At 34.5% G+C, this 17,724-nt stretch overlaps 1 protein-coding gene across 1 annotated transcript; it reads right to left on the bottom strand.

The window, feature by feature from the left end:
• Nucleotides 1–8,184: 8,184 nt before the first annotated feature.
• LOC131027242 (leucine-rich repeat receptor protein kinase EMS1) lies at nucleotides 8,185–13,629 on the bottom strand. Its single transcript, XM_057957260.2, has 2 exons — nucleotides 9,464–13,629; nucleotides 8,185–8,621 (listed from the first exon to the last, which is right to left on the bottom strand). The coding sequence occupies exon 1, from the start codon at nucleotides 13,444–13,446 to the stop codon at nucleotides 9,466–9,468; it is 3,981 nt and encodes a 1,326-aa protein (XP_057813243.2). The 5' UTR covers nucleotides 13,447–13,629; the 3' UTR covers nucleotides 8,185–8,621; nucleotides 9,464–9,465.
• Nucleotides 13,630–17,724: the final 4,095 nt, after the last annotated feature.

Here is a 17,724-nt window from a genome sequence, read left to right as displayed (position 1 = left end):
ATGACACAAAAAGGTGATTGCTAAAAAGGGGGCTTGAGCACCTTGAGAAGAAAAAATGATAATGCAAGGGTTAACATGAACCCACACAAATGCTAAGGAAATGGACACCAAAGCAGACAAAATATAAATGAATTTCAAGGCTATACAATTTACAACACTACACTTCAAAAAATAACATCACACCCCAAAATCAATTAAATTTAACAAGCCAAAAAGTAGACTATCAAGTCACCTCAAGCATCCTCTTATTAAATTCTAGATGGCATTGAGTGCAACCTCATAGAAGGCCCAAGTGGTATTGAACCATCATCATATCATGCTCATGAATAGAACATGTTCTACAATTGACATTTATCTGTGGTTATTAGACAAATTTTAAGCTTGGGTATGTCTTTAGAATCCATTACCTTTTTTCACATTCCTAGGAGTGGAATAGAGTAGCGGATTGCTTGGCCAAATGTTGTGGCTAGGTAACATTTGTGTTTGAATTTATCTCATATGTTTGAACAATTAGTCAATAAGGATAGTAATATATAATTGATTGTTCTTTGTTGATCTATTGACCTTGTTTTGTAACTCTCATTTATGTTTAATAAACTTTTACGTTTTTCAAAAAAATAAAAAAAACTGAAATTGAAAAATGACCTTGTGGAATATTTGTGAGACTTCTTTACAAGCGGCAATAATTATTCACTCCAAATATTTATGAGACTTCTTTGCAAGCGGCATAGGGGAAAGGACCCAGAAGTTGAGCATGTCCCAATTCTTGTGATAGAAGTTGTTGATTTAATACCCCCATACTTGCTGATTTAATGTCCAATTTTTCATACAACATTGCACCAATAGTTGTGACTTTTAAGTTGTTATTGCTATGATGAGTACCAATAATTGAATGAAATGTACCATTTGTTGTAAAAAGCAACCCATCATGTGATGTCACATCAACTGCACAAGTATTGGGGCCTCTTTTGCACGCCTATTGGTCTCACTTTTTTTTGGGTTGTTTTGGACACCTTGGCAAAAAGAATGCCGATGTGGCATCATATTTGATAACGTGGCCTTGAAACCTTAGTTATAAGAAGGGGGCTTGCCAAGTAAGTTGCTGTAAAAAATTAGAAGTTATTTGAAATTTCCATGTAGGATTTTGAGAAGCGCAAAGTTAGGGTGCACTACTACTGGATCCTCTCCCCTAATGATTCAGTCCAATCCCAACTATTTTACAATTAACAACTGAAGTTGAAGGTTTGAGTCCCATTCAAATGAAAGCTAAATACACAAAAGAAGACTTCTACAATAGATACACAAAGCTAATATCCCACTGCAATATTAGGAAGTTTGTGACTGAAGAAAACATAACAAGGGAAACACAAGATTCAAGCCAAACTGGCCTCTCTTAATTCCATCTCGCTAATATACATATTCAGACATACCAACCATGAATAACATAGTAACGAAGAAAATTGAAAACATAACAGTGAAGTTTTATTTAAAGTGGCAATTAACACTAATTATGCATAAATCCCTCTAATTAATCTTGGAATTATAGATAGAGGATTTTACAAATATACATTTAAACCAAACACATATACCACCTATCCAGATTGTAAAAGAAAACAATTATATACAATGATAAACAAATATATGTTTCTTTAGCCTGATAGAGGGATGATGTAAAGCAATTAACTTGATTTCTAATTTCTTTCGGAGAGTTAATAAGCCTTGAATGTTTTCAGAAGCTATGATCTGAGCAGAAGATTCTTTTTCTACTCAAAATAGCCTCTTGTAACTTTTGGTAGTGTATACTTAATTAAAAAATAAACTTGATCGCAATAATTCTGAGATGGAGAAATAGAGTTAAAAGCACATAATTCCACTCAAAGCCAAGTTTATTACTTCGTTAAATGGTTTGAAAACTGACAAACTTTGTAAGTACATACAAAATTGTCTACATTTCTTCTCATGTGTCACCAAAATAATTTTTTACGTACCAATTTGTATATCAGATTATCAGTATTTAATTTCTTCAAAAGCGATTTATGTTTGGACAATATAATAATTTTTTTTTTGATATTATTTAATTTATCGTTAAAATAGACAAGGAGTATATCTTATTGAGTTAGCACTCTACCAAGAGTCATAGTTGATGCATTGCATTCAATGGTTAAAAAAATTTGAAATTCTTGACATTATTTAATTTATTACTAAAATAGACAAGGAGTATATACCTTGAGTTAGCACTCAATCAAGAGTCATAATTGATGCATTACACTCAAAAGTTAAAAGAACTTGAAACTTTTGTAATATAAGGATCAAGACTTTTGTAACTTCTTTTCTAGCTAGTTAAAGCTCTTCTTAGCTAACTTTGTAAATTTTTTTTATTTAGTTTGTCAAAGGATCACTTAGATTGCCAAATTTCTAATAAATTTAATAGACAAGTTCACTAACTACAGAAAAATCCTTACTTTAGTGGTGATATGTCAAATAGGCCATTCAAGTACAACCTTAAACTTCTTCCGATCAATGCTCAATCTATCAAACGAAATCACATTGAAAAGGAATCCGAGCTTGTACTTGCAAAACTCCATCTTTGAAAGATTTATAAATAAACTTTAACCTCTAAGCATGCTCAACACTACTTTTCAATGCTCTAGAGGTTGCTCCAATTTTTTGCTAAAAATTAAGATATCTCAAAATAACTTATGATAAACTTTCATATTTTTTTAAAAACCATTATTCATGGTCTACACGAAAGTAGTTGAAGCATTGGACAATCCAAATGGCATCATCGACAACTTATAGAAGCCATCATTGATTTTAAGAGCCACTTTTAAGGTCAATCTAAGAGAAGATCTTGACAACAAATAATGCAACATACGCCATTCTAGGTATCGGATATAGATATTTCATTAAATTAGAGTAAGAGATAAGACTTCCAAATAATTATTTCTTTATCATGCTTTTAAATATAAACCCTGTGCAATCACCACCATATATATTCAAGCATAGTGTAAGTAAAAATTGGAACATAATAAAATTGACCAAGTTAAACCATACTTAGTCCAAGAGTGTTACTTTGACCCTCTTGCCCCCGGTGGCAAGATTTTGACATCCACACAAGATATACTACTTAGTGGGTCCTTGTCTTGCTTTCCTATCCATACCTCATCTCTTATAGTGAATAACTCTTCATGGTAGGAATGACATGTAGATCATAGTGGGGTTCTCACTTTGTCTAGTCTAAGCCCAAGAGTGGGACTTTTTGACCCTCCTCACCTTGGTGGCAAACTTCAACATCCACACAAGGTGTACTACTTAGATGACAACCTTATACCCTCTTACCCACCTCTCCCCCTTCCACTCATGAAGAGATTCTCATTTGCCTACAATCTAAGATGTATTGAAGATGATTGCTCTATCTAACATTGATATATACATTGTGGTTATATTAGTGCTGAGGTTCTATTCATTCAATTAATATGATATTAATAATGGAGAGATTCATTACTTTAAGACTAATATTTTTAGTAGATTATAGCTAAACTCTTTTTATATTATTATAACTTTGATTAGACGTTCATTGCTTTCAGAATATGATCAAACCCAAACGTTATAATGTTGGAACTATATTATTTTGACAATATTACTATGAGCATGATTAAAGTTGATTTAGACGTTGCTGGATAGTAATGCATACTATAGAAACATTATTGAGTGAACAACACATCTTACTCAAACCTGTTGCCTTTCTTTACGGCTAAATGCAGAGAGATACCTTCAATTTGTAATTTGAATGCCTTCCAATAGCACTCCGCCTTCCCCTTTTCTTGTGTCTCCTTCTATCGTACCTTTTCTTTTCAATCCAAAGATTGCCTCCCAACATGATTCACTGGACCTCTTTATACACGTATTGCTGATGTGAAGGGCTGCTTAGAAAGACGTGTCTCCCTCCTTGCTTTAATCGGTGTCTTAGTTTAGGTAATCAATATGACAATTTTGTTGTCAAATTTGATATCGATTAAGTAATTTTCTCACCTCAAGCCAAACAACTTTTGTTCCCAGTTCTCTGAACTTTGTCTCTTCCCTTGTATAATAAATTCTCCCATGGAATCATTGGAAAATTATTTCCAACCTAGCATAAAAAAGATGATGTTGAACACTTGTTCTCATGTTGTACCTCATATGTGCTTTCCTTCCATATTGTATTATATTCCTATCAGATTGCCATGGCTTGCATAGCAATAAATGAAAATCATTCATTGGTACTACATCACATAGTACTTTTATCTTTGTGAGTTTCTATGTTCAAATCAATAAGATACAATTTATTAATATGCATTTTTCTTTTATCTTTGTAAGGTCTAATGTTTATATCAACAAAACACAGTTCATTGGTATGCATATTTTATGCTTGGCAAAATTCAATATTAAAATCTACAGGTTGACTTCTAGATTCAACAAATTAAGCTTCAAGTTAATTTTTTGCTTGACAAAAAGAAGGTGGTCATTGTATAGGGTTTAAGAGCTGCTTTTCAGAAATGCTATAGTCTTTGGTGGTGGCTTCCAAGCTAATTTCATTGTTCAGCGAACAACAACTCAATTTGTCTACTAGTTGGGTTGTTTCTGTTTTATGGTTGCATGGATTGAGTCTCTATGGTCCTTCGTATCTTCTATTGTACAGTTGTTATGTTTCATTATCCTGGACATTGTTTGTATTGTTGTTTTGTCCTCTTTTGGGCGATTTATTCTCTGTTTATTTTGCTGTCATGTTTAGCTCATCTCTTGGCACTCTTCTCTCTATCAACTTATTGTAACATCTTTGCATTTATTCAATATAAAAGAAAAAATGAACAAGACACAATTCATTGATAAGTACACTATGACTTTTTCCTAACCAAGAAATTTTCTAAGAATCACATTTTAAACTAAAAGAGGGGTAAAATATTATTCAACACAAAGGCAAAGAACAAAACATTACACAACCCTATCTTCATCAACTAATCGCTCCAGCATATAAGACAATTCCAATGATAATTGCTCTCTATCCATAATATTCTAACCTACCCTTCGATCAAAGGCCCATTTGGCCAGGCAGTCTGCTACTTTATTCCACTCTCTAGGAATGTGAGTAAAAGTAACATAGTCCAAAGAACTACACAACCTTAAAATCTGTCTAATAACCAAAGCCAAGTGCCAAGTAACATCATCGAACCGCTGCACATTTAGCAGAGTCACCACCACTTGTGAATCAAATTCATAAATAATCCTTTTCCAACCAAGAACACAACCTCTCTCCATGGCATACAAAATGACAAAAACCACCATGTAGTTATTAGTATAAAGACCTTTATAAATTGAAAAGATAAATTGGACAACACCATAGCTATCATTTTTGGACCATTTCTTTACTCTCCAAATTAGTGGTCGATCCTCTTATATTCACTTTATATACCTTGCCATGATACTAACATCTAATATAAAATAACATTCTTTTCCTTCCAACCTTTCTTAACTTGTCTCTTTCCCATTACCAACATTCTCTATAGATTTAGAGTGTCCATTTTTTCAACTCTAATCTCTTCTCTTTATGGTTCTTTAGTACCACTGGGATTTCTTGGGTAGTCTTGGGCTTTACGAGTCCCATTGTAATGATATAGCACTTCAAGGGCCTCCAATAGTCAAATTTCATTGGCCTGTCTATTCATGGTAGCAGCAGTTGCCCGTCGGCTGGTGGTGGTGGTTGGCCAAACTCTTTTAAGTGGTTTTTTCGAATAGTTCTGACAATTTCGTCGACTAGGAATGGAGACAAAAAAAAGGAGGGAGAAGTTAAGACAGCCGAAGGGTGGTCTATTCTTCACGTCAACCTGAACCTGTTAATGTATGGGAAAAACCAGATGACCAGGACCCTCCTCTCCCTCCCACTAATGTTGCTCTTATCGCAGCTTTATTATTTTTTCTATTATCTTTCTTTATGAAAAGTGACCTTATATCTTATATATTTAAATATTTTTAATTAATAAAATGTACACACTTATTCATCAGAATTAACTCTATCAACATTTCCCTCTATTCCTGCTCTCTATCCCTTCCGTGGCCTCTAAAGCTTCATCTCTCGGGCTGAATTAGATAGACTCCTTCATCGCTTTCAGCTTTTCCCTCTTTGTACGCTTGAAGGAACTTCCATTTCCTCTATTTCAATTGCTATTACCCTTTTGTTCAGCATTTTTCTTCTCCTAGTTAAAATTTCTTAGCCCCCAAGGCAAATGGGTATGCCTTATCCATAGTTGTCATGTTGAGGAGAGCTAGCTCGTCTTGGAGTTGGAATAGAATTGATGTATCTAGCTACTGCCAGCTCGTCTTCTTCGAAGTAATTTTAAATTTGTATAAACTTGGAACTCCTTAGATAGCCTTAGATAGCCTTGTTGAGGATGAGATGGAAGAAACATTTTCCCCAATTGTTTACCTTGCATGCGCTACAAATTTTAAATTGCGTCTCTAATTCTCGCATACAATCCATAAACAACTTTATGTTAAACTCACCTTTGAATTCACATACCTCTGCTCTTCCCTTCGTCCCTTGTCTAGACATAGCTTCAATGGGCCTTTCCATTGGATTTATGGCTTGAACCCTAGCACTTTGAACTTCAGGTTCTTCTTTTGGTTTCTCCTGCCACAACCAAGCCAGGGTCTCCAATTTCTACGCAGTTCATCTTCAATATTCTCATTGCCCTTGCATTTCTTTTGCCTTTACCTCCCTAGTTTAATGGATCCCCACTTCGACAATGGTTCTATTATAACAACTAATGCAGGACAGTTCACCTGTTTGCTAATTAGTTTACCAAATTCGCTATGCCTTCAACGTTTTCAAAAGTTAAGTTATGTTTGGTCAGAAGGGTCCTTTTTAAGTGAGAAGAGCCTCATGAACTCACCCGAGTATATGACTGCAACTTTTGGTAATTTATAAAGTAACAGACTTGATGGTAGTATTAATGAGATAAAAAAAGAGGAGATAATATACACATTACAAAATCTTTTTGCTTCATAATCTGGTCAACATTATTTACCATTCTGTTCAATCTGAAAATACATCAACTACAGGGTTCAGAGAGCATCTACAAAGCTTTTATTTTTCATCTTATTTTCTATTTTTTTATTCAACAGTAGTATGCGATTTAAACAAAAAAGGTTCTCAACAATTTTAAGGAACCTTTTTTTTTATCAAAAGGGTTAAAAAATTTATTAAACATAAAATAGAGTTACAAAGTAAAAATGGCCAACAGCCAAACAAAAAGCACCCAATTACAAATTTCTATCTTCCACAACTAATTCTTCTAAAATATGAGATAAGAGACCTTTTTGAGATCAATAGTTTAATGATTTTTTTTTTTTTGATTATTTGAAGTAATTATCATACCATGTTCTTTTGTGATAATCATAAAAGAAACATAAAAAAAATGAAAGACAAATTGTGCAACTGTATGATAAATTTGCCATTAAACAGTGGCTGCATAATCTTAGTCTTCATTCTTCCATCTACAACTGAAGTTTCAATTCTTAAATTATAATTGTTTCACCATTTAAAAAAATATTTCAAATTAAACACTCTCCTAATTAAAAAACTACAAGGAACCACTTGCCCCTTCAAAACTAAAGCAATTAGTAGCTACTCGAACAAACTCCCTTTCTCTAAGAATTACTATTCTAAAATCCTTTCAATTTTAACTAAATTTTAAATTGATAATCTAATTTTAAAAAATGCAAGTCTATTGTAATTTTGCAGATAGAGGACATTTGTGTTTGGATTTATCTCATATGGTAGAACAATTAGTTGTGAAAGATAAGACTGTATATTTGATTGTTCTTTGTTGGGCTACTAGCCATTTTTGTTTTGCTAATAAATTTTTTCTTTTTGTAAAAAAAAATTACTCAACAAACAAACGATATTTAGATTGAAAAATCCTATTTTTTTGGGTATGTCAAGTGCCCCTAGACTCTTATAGCTTGATCCACCCAATGCCCCAGAAATGGATAAGGGATGCTTTAATTTAGTAAATTTTGGCAAAATATAGGATAAAATCTATAATATTTTCAATTTTCATTTACAATAGAACTTTGTCACCACTATCTGGTAGTATAGATAACAAGGATTAATGTTTCTATTTTTATTTATTTTTCAAAAGGGGTAAAAATTTATTGATCACAAGAAAAAGTTACAACATTTTAAAATCTGTTTAATAACAATAGCTAAATGTCAATTAGCATCATCCAATCACCAGTCATTCAATATATGCACCACCACTTGTGAAACAGATTCACAAATAATCCTTTTCCAACCAAGAGCACGGCCTCTCTTCATACCATCTAATGGCAAGAGCCTCCATGAAATTATTGTGTGAAGCCCATTATAAAGGGAGAAACAAAACTGCACACCACCAAAACTATCCCTATCAATACCACCTATACCAGCATGACCAAGATTCCCCTGAGAGGAACCATAAGTTACATGTTCTTCAGAACAATTTTACCATGACAGAGCCTATCATTGAGATGCAACTTCATGACTTGATCTTTAATTTGTTGTAGTTGGTGTATGACCTTCGCATTCATCTTGCAGATGCTTGGATCTGTAAAAAATAAAGTAAAATCAGAAAGTACCAGTTATCTGATGATAATTATCAGAAAACATACCATCTATATATTTTTAATTTTAACAAATAATGCAAAGTACGTCTCCTTCCCTACATCCTCATAGAAAACTACTCTAGGTGTAAGGAACTTCTCTTTGGAGCTCCAAAAGTGACCTGCCATCTGTTAAAGCAAGTCAGGGCATTTTCAATATTAATGCTAAACGTGCATTTTACTAATATCCTTATCTTCTCTTAACTTTATATTCTTGTAGAATTATTATAAACAAAATATAATCTCCCTAAAATCATAATTTGAAATTAGAAACTATCAATTAAATCAATCCAAATTCTTGATCCATTCAACCACCAGATATTGAAGACTAAAATCAGTTTCAAACTCAATACTCAACTGAATCTCCTTTGCACTTTGCAGAAGTTTTTTTTTTTCCACAGAAAAATTCTAGCTTGACTTCTCAAAATATTTTATGAGATACGACTCTGAATTCTAAAGGAATGTTATGCTATCTGACTTATAGAGATTGGTTCTTCTTGTTCCTTCTCATCAGGTTTTCCCTCACAACTTTTTTAAGGATGATAAGAGTAATTGTATATTATTGCCATTTTTGTTGACCACAATCCTTTATCAGAATCATTTAATAGTAGAGAAAGACTTAAAGAATGAAGACATGAGAGAATGTTTGGGATCTCTAAATTGAATTCAGGAGAACAATACTATCTGATATCGGAGCAAATAAATTTAAAATACAATTGCTATGCAGAAAAGATATAACCTTCATAATAAGATCAATTAAACTCTGTTACCAAGCATATTGGCATACCTCTACATATACTTTTCAATGTCATTAAAAGACTTCACAACCTGCAACATGGTGGGGCGCTTAGTAGGATCTTCATGAGTACATAGAGAGGCCATGTGCAGAATTTGAAGCATTTGTTCTTTCCATGGTTCATGTGAGAGGAGAGGATCCAAGGTCTCAGTTGCTTGCCCTTTCTGAATCATTCGGTGAACCCAACCTACCAGATTTCCATCTTCAGTGTCTTCAAAAATGGCTCCAATGGGTTCCTTCCCCGTCAACAACTCCATCAGAATAACTCCAAAACTGTACACATCACCTCTGGTAGTTGATCTGAAACACTGACCATACTCTGGAGGGATATAGCCAAGGGTTCCAGCTAAATTTGTGGTAACATGAGTTTCATAAGCACTGATAAGGCGAGCCAAGCCGAAGTCTGCAACTTTAGCTTCAAAGTTGGCATCCAGAAGTATGTTGCTACACTTTATGTCTCTATGAATGATATGGGGGGTTAAGCCATGATGAAGGAACGCAAGGCCATTTGCTGCATCCATACCAATTTTGAAACGTTTGGGCCAGTCCAGGACCCCCACTGCACCAGTTGTGTTCCTTATCCATTTATCGAGGCTTCCATTTTCCATGAAGTCATAGACTAAAAGTTTCTCCTCACTTAAGGAACATGAACAATATCCAACCAATGGAAGCAAATTCTTGTGCTTGATTTTGCCTAAGGTTCCCATTTCTGCTAGAAATTCTCTCTCACCCTGTATTGTAGCTTTTCCAAGTCTTTTTATAGCCACTGTCCTTCCATTAGGAAAAGTGGCTTTGTAAACTGTACCGAAGCCACCGTCTCCAATGATGTTGATCGTAGAAAAATTGTTTGTGATGTGGAGTATATCATCCAGTGTAAAGCGAATAAGAGGCCTCTCAAATGTGGCTACATTTATGCTCAGGGGCTCTGTTGACCTGCTGCTGCTGCTCATCCAATAGGTATTGTCGGACTGAATAACAGGGTTCAGTCTTAACTTATTAGTGGCCTCGGTCAAAGCCAATGTCTTCTGTGGGGACGATTTAACTTGTCTGACTAGACCATATACAAATATAAGCAGAAGAAGTACAATGCCTATCATGATTCCAATTATTGAGTCAGTTCTCAACCTAATAGGCCTGCCCTTGCAATTTTGGGCAATGATGTTTCCACACAGGGCCTTGTTTCTTTGAAAAGATAATGCACTAAGATTATTGCATCCACTACTATCAGGAATAACTCCTTCCAGTGCATTGTCTGAGAGATTGAGGAATCTGAGCTTCATAAGATCACATAGTTCATGTGGGATCCTTCCCATGAGGCGATTGTCAGAAAAATCCAGGTATGTAAGCTCTGACAGATTACCAAGCTCTGGAATTATGTTTCCTGTAAACTCATTGCTGTGTAGATCCAAATATGTGAGAAATGGAAGATTAAACAGAGAAATTGGAATATGTCCGCTAAATGAATTTGAGCTCATATTCAATGTTTCAATCTGATTCCAGACTGTACTCTGTGAGAGCAATCCAACAATGCTGCCATTGAGCTTATTTTGTTGTACATATAAGCCAACGATACCTATCAAGCTTGCAAGGGATTGGGGCAATCCACCATACAACTCATTATTGCTTACATCAAAGTGAGAAAGACCACTCAACTGTCCGATTGTATCAGGAATCTGACCACATAGTCTGTTACCACTAAGATTCAGTTTAACTAAACTGTTCAGCTCTCCAAGCTCCTGAGGAATCGTGCCAGTGAGTTGATTATTGCCTAAGGCCATGCCTTGAATCTTTTTGCATAATCTAAACTCCACTGGTAGTTCACCTTCCAAGTTATTATAAGACAAATCCAGTTTCATTAGGTTTGTAAGACCACCGAGGGAGCTGGGTATTCTTCCCGAAAGTTGATTGTTATTAAGCAACAACTCTACTATAACAGTGCAGTTGCCCAGCTCTTCTGGTATGGGCCCTGAAAGTTGATTCCAAGACAGATCAAACATTCCTCGGTGTTGTAGGTAGCTGCTAGATGGGACTGTGTGCTGCTTAAACCCCAGCGAAATTTCGACTGGAATGGGGCCTGAGAGATAATTATGAGAAAGTACTAAACTCTCCAGTTGCAATAGTTTTCCTATATCCTTGGGGATTGATCCGCTTAGATGATTGGATCCCAGGTTCAGAGTAGATAAACCACTGCACTCAAATAACTCAGAGGGAATCTGACCATCCAAACTATTACTATTCAAAGAAAGTATTGACAAGCTTGTCAATTTTCCAATTTCTTTTGGTAGTTGTCCTTCCAACATATTCCCGTCAAGAAGCAAATGTTTCAATGTCATGGAATTACCCACTTGAGGAGGGAGATAGCCTTGAAGGAAGTTGTACCCAGCAGTAAATTCCACGAGGGTTGTTGAATTCCATATCTCATCAGGTATTGTACCACTGAAATTGTTGTAATCCAGGTTTACAACCTTGAAAAAAAGCTTCCCAAAGTATCCAGGAATTCTCCCTCTAATCTGATTTCGTGTCAAGCTCAAACTTGTCAAATTTCTGCAGTTGATAAATGTGCTGTCAATAGTCCCCTGAAACATATTGACCTCCAAATTAATCACCGTAAGCATCTTTGCATTGCAAAGCTCTGAAGGAATGTACCCTGTCAATTGATTGTTGGAAAGTTCCAATTGGGTTATTGAAGAGCAATTCCCAAGCTCCGGAGGAATATACCCCATAAATTGATTTGAAGAAAGCAGGATTTTCTGTGCTTTCGTCCATGTTCCCAGCCAAGATGGTAGACACCCACTTAATTTATTCATTTCTGCAGAAAATGTAACAACAGAGCTTAGATCTGCAAGAGTATCAGGAAGAGAACCTGTGAGAGAATTGTATGATAAACCAATTGAAACTAGTTTTTTACATCGACCAAGCTCTGCAGGAATTGAGCCATTCAGTTCAGCATTTGCAAGGCCCAAAAATGTGAGATTTTGGAGTTTACCGATGGATTTTGGGATGGAACGAGATAGAGAATTGTATGATAGGTCCAGTGTTTCTAGACTTCTCAACTTTCCAATTTCTTCAGGGATGGGTCCTTGAAGCAAACAAGAAGGTGAGTAAAGATTTACCAGATTTACAAGATTGCCTATTTCTGATGGCAAGGGACCACATATGTTGTTGAATCCCAAGCTGAGGTCTATCAACTTCACCATACCTCCAATCTCTGGAGGAATCCTTCCTGACAGAGAGTTATTATTTATCCTCAAATATTTCAAATTTGTGAGCTTAGCAATCTCAGGAGGGAGATCTCCGGACAGTGACCCTTGGCTAACATCAAGCATTGAGAGTTTTGTCAGATTACCAAACTGAGGCGGTATTGGACCTATCAATTTGTTCCCTCCGAGCTTTAGGGATTCCAAGGCCAACATATTTGCGAGCTCAATAGGGATTTTTCCTGTGAAGAAATTATAGCTCAAATCTAGGACTTTCAGACGTGTCAGAGAATCCAACTCGGGAATTATTGTGCCACTAAAACGATTTCTGCCCAAAACTAGTACTTCCAGGTTCGTAAGCTCCTTTACATTAGAATCAATAGTCCCTGATAACTGGTTCCCACTGAGATCCAACACCTTCAGATTTTTAAGGTTCCATATCTGAGAGGGAATCTTACCATTTAGCAGGTTGTTTGAGAGATTCAAAGTCTCTAACCCCTGAATAAATTCAAGATGTGGGGATATCTTCCCCTGTAAACCCGATTTGGAAAGATTAAGAGATACCACATCGCTTCCCTTGCATTTTACTCCCTTCCATTCACAATGTGAAGAAAGCATATTCCAATCTGCAATTGCCTCTGACATTTCCAGGCCACTTCTGAATTCTAGCAGTGCCTGAAAATCCAGGTTTGCACCAGACGCGCTTACCATTAACAGAAACAAAAACCAAACCATCTTGTAAAAGTTTAGTTTAGGAGAATCAAAATCTCCAAACATATTAGAATTCAAGAGGAATAATGGCAATCTAGTTATTCAAGGAATTCGATTTGCTTTTGCAGAATAGTTGTTTTTAATCAATGTAGCATTGTATATGAAAGCAACTGATCCAACGGTTTCCAACCGCTTCTAGCTTCTCCAAGCAAACCATGCCAGACTTTCTATCAGAATAATGATGGATCATAGAGCTTGAAATCTTATATCATTAACAACCAACTTCAAAGAAGAAAATACTATGATAATGTGCTATTTTCTGATAAATGAAAAAGTCTGATTATTGTATAGTTATTAATAAAAAAATTATCAATCAATTACTATGTTTTAACATTTATATTTATAATATCTGAAATTCCTGATTCAATCAATTACTATGCTTTTAATATTTTGTCTATAATATATGAAATTCCCAGATAATGTGTTGTATTTTAGTAAATGAAAAAAAATTGACTATTGTATGACTATTATTATTAAAAAATTACTATACTTTTAACACTTATATCTATAATATCTGGAACTCTTAGATCAATTAATTACTATGTTTTTAATATTTACATTGACAATGTCTGAAACTCCTAGGTAATGTGTTAATTTTTAGTAAATGAAAGTGTTTGAGTATTGCGTGGTTATTATAAAAAAAATTATCAATCAATTACTTTATTGTTAACATTTATGTGTATAATATCTTCAAGTGCTAGGTAATGTGTTAAGATTTTGGAAAATGAAAAAAACAATCTCCAATTGAATCTAAATGCAATCCTAAAATGAAGATTTATCAAAGCCTAATCAAATGAACAACTGTAAAGTAACCCTAGGTAATGTGTTATTTATTATATTTTTAACATTTACTTTTTCAATATCTAGAATTCTTGGGAAATGTGCTTTTTTTTAATTTTAAAAATCTAAAATAAAAAACCTTGACTATTGCATGGTTATTAATGACTTTTTTTAATCAATCAATGAGATAAAAGAATGAAGTTGAATCCACTTCTTCTCGAAGTTTTGGACTTAACAACTTCTTGTAGAAGTTTTAGACTTGTCAACTTCTTGTGGAAGTTTTGGACTTAGCCAAAACGAGATCCTATATTTTTAATATTTAATATTGTTATTTTTTTAAATGAAAAAGCCTAACAATAGTATGATTTTCAATAAAAAATTCATCAATCAATTACCATGTTTTAACATTTATGCCTACAATATTTGGAAGTCCTAGATGATATGCTATTTTTTTAAAATGAAAAAGCCTCACTGTTGTGGGGTTATTGTTAAAAAAATTATCAATCAATTACTATGTTGTTAACATTTAAGTGTATAATATTTGGAATTGCTTAGACTTAGTAAAAAATGTGTTGACTTACCTACAATATTGGAACTCCTAGGTAATGTGCTAATAAATCTTTATCAATCAATTACTATGTTTTAAACATTTAGGCTACAATGTTTGGAACTCCAAGATAATCTGTTATTTTTTAAATGAAGAAGTTTGACAATTACATGGCTATTAATAAAAAAAAGTTTTAACATTTACACGTACAATATTTCAACTCCTAGGTAATATGTTATTTTTGGTAACTATTGCATGATTGTTAATAAAAAATTATCAATCAATTACTATGTTTCTAACATTTATGCCTACAATATGTGGAACTCCTAGGTAATGAGCTATTTTTTGGTAAATGAAAAAGCCTCACATGGTAATTATTAAAAAAATTATCAATCAATTAAAGGTGATTATATTTTTCTTTTTGAAAAAACTTTAATATTTTTTAAAATTTTTTTATCAATTGAATTTGGAATGTGAATCAATTCTTTTTTTTTTTATGGATAATATTTTTGTTTTATTGAATAAATTAAAATAGTACATCATCATCCAAGATATATCTCTCAAACCACCCAAAAAGTCCCCACAAAAACCTCCAAACCACCAAAAAAATACATCCATAAACCAGTAATCTACACAAACCCTACCAACAAAACAAGTATGAGAAATGGCATATACATATTGTTAGAGTATTTGGGTATTTACTTGATTAATTAAACATTATTTGTTTAATTATTTAAGTTCCCTTTATCTCTTTTACACTTAAGCTAACTTTAGGTGCATATAATTAATTATTATGTGCAAACCTAGGTTTTCCCTTTTAGGGTTTCTTGACCTATTAAAGGTTGAGTTCTTTCTTTTCATTGTATGAAGAAGGATTATTATTGACAATACATTTTGGAGATTATTGAGCTCTCATCTTTTGGAGCATATTTTTCCTGTGTATTCTTTCCTTCTGTGATTTGCTTCATTGCTTCTCCTTGTAACAAGTTTTTTAGCTTGCAGAGATTAATTGGGCTCCTGTGGTGTTGTATTTTCTCAACTCCTATATGGTGTTGTATTTTTTTCCAATTTTGTTGTTTGACTGTGTTTTTTTGCAGTCAAAGTGAGGTCTCTTTTTTGCACTCCGGGAGACGTAGAATGAGCATCCGAACTCCGTTTTTCAAAAACTTTATATTTTTGGAAAGCTTGTGTTGTGTACTTTCCAGAAATATGAGTTTTATTTCCAGATTCTACTCCATGCATATTTTATTCAGTTTTTTGCTTTTCAGCACTTTGGTGGATATTGTGGTTGTTTCAGGTCCTGGGATCTCTTTTCTAAGTAGGGTGTCTCTGTTTTGATTCTCGTTTCTTTTTCCAGTCTTCTTATCATTGTAGCTTGTATTTATGCAAACGCACTGAGATAAAGTGCCATCATGCATTGTTTACTTGGAATCTTGCATATCTCGTGTCTTGTTGTACATGCACTATTGATCAAGTGCCATGAGGGGGTTGATGTTTTCCTGTTGTTTGCCATCTTCCTTTGTCAAATGAGTGTTCCTTCCATGACATTCGCCTCATGATGATGTGTCTCAGCACCTTTGATGTTCTTGGTTCTTCGTCATGTAGTTTTTTTTGGCTGTCCTTTTCAGTGTTCCTGTCCCTCTCCCACTTCCGCATTATGGGGAGGTTTATCCTATTGGTTCTATTGCTTCCGTGGTTCGATTGATCAACTCTTTAGGCTTTGGTTTCTCATGCCATATGTATCTTCGATTTCAGTTGTTTTGCCTTGTTTGCCTCCTGATTCGAGTAGTGTCATTTGAGGGCACTCATGCAGATTACAGTCTTCTCTACCTGGTCATGTTCTAGTTCAGTGGATGTTCTTCAGATCAACAGTTATTCTTCGACAGAGTTTGCAGGTTCTTCATGCTTCAATGATGTTCTTTTCCATTTCTTTTTGGAGTAGAGTTTTGTTCCCATGTGGTTTTCTCTATTTCTCCAGTTCATAGAGATTTCATTGTATTTGGGTACTTGATCAGGCCTTGTTGCCGGGACCCATCTTTCTTGCTTTCAGTAGCTATTCTAGGTTTTAGCTTCTCCCTAAGTCTAGCTTAAGGGGGGGTGTTAGAGTATTTGGGTATTTACTTGATTAATTAAACATTATTTGTTTAATTATTTAAGTTCCCTTTATCTCTTTTACACTTAAGCTAACTTTAGGTGCATATAATTAATTATTTTAATTAATTATTATGTGCAAACCTAGGTTTTCCCTTTTAGGGTTTCTTGACCTATTAAAGGTTGAGTTCTTTCTTTTCATTGTATGAAGAAGAATTATTATTGACAATACATTTTGGAGATTATTGAGCTCTCATCTTTTGGAGCATATTTTTCCTGTGTATTATTTCCTTCTGTGATTTGCTTCATTGCTTCTCCTTGTAACAAGTTTTTTAGCTTGCAGAGATTATTTGGGCTCCTGTGGTGTTGTATTTTCTCAACTCCTATAGATATTGCCAGACAAAAATTGGCATAATCTATTCAATCTGTTTTAACTGTAACTTCAGATTTTCAAGCAAATAAACAGAAAAGAGAAACGACACCAAGAGGTACCTTGGTCTGCAACATCTTTATCATCGTTTCCCCACCTCTGCATCTAATGAGCTCGCAAGAACCCCAACCATGTTCACTTTGTCATTCACTTTGTTAGCTCGCGACAAACTCTACTTGGCCATTTCCGTCAAAAGGCGCTTGGTTATCGGTCACCTCCTCTGCACCTCCACCACCACCCTAGCTTCCTCCTTCGCCTGCCTGATAGTCTCCTCCAACTCCATGATTTGAATATATATTGTTAGGCCCTCCCAACCTCTCCTCACATCATCCCGAAATATAGCTTTTACCTCTTCACGACGTTTCAGAAAGGGAATTCGCAAATGTTGGCCTCTGAGCTCAACGTGCTCCTCCGGGATGCCCTCCGAAACGTTAAA

This window comes from Cryptomeria japonica, chromosome 4 (assembly GCF_030272615.1).
Source record: "Cryptomeria japonica chromosome 4, Sugi_1.0, whole genome shotgun sequence".
NCBI classification, from domain to species: Eukaryota; Viridiplantae; Streptophyta; class Pinopsida; order Cupressales; family Cupressaceae; genus Cryptomeria; species Cryptomeria japonica.
The sequence above is the reverse complement of the archived record's forward strand: the minus strand, read 5'-3'. Positions and strand labels throughout refer to the sequence as shown.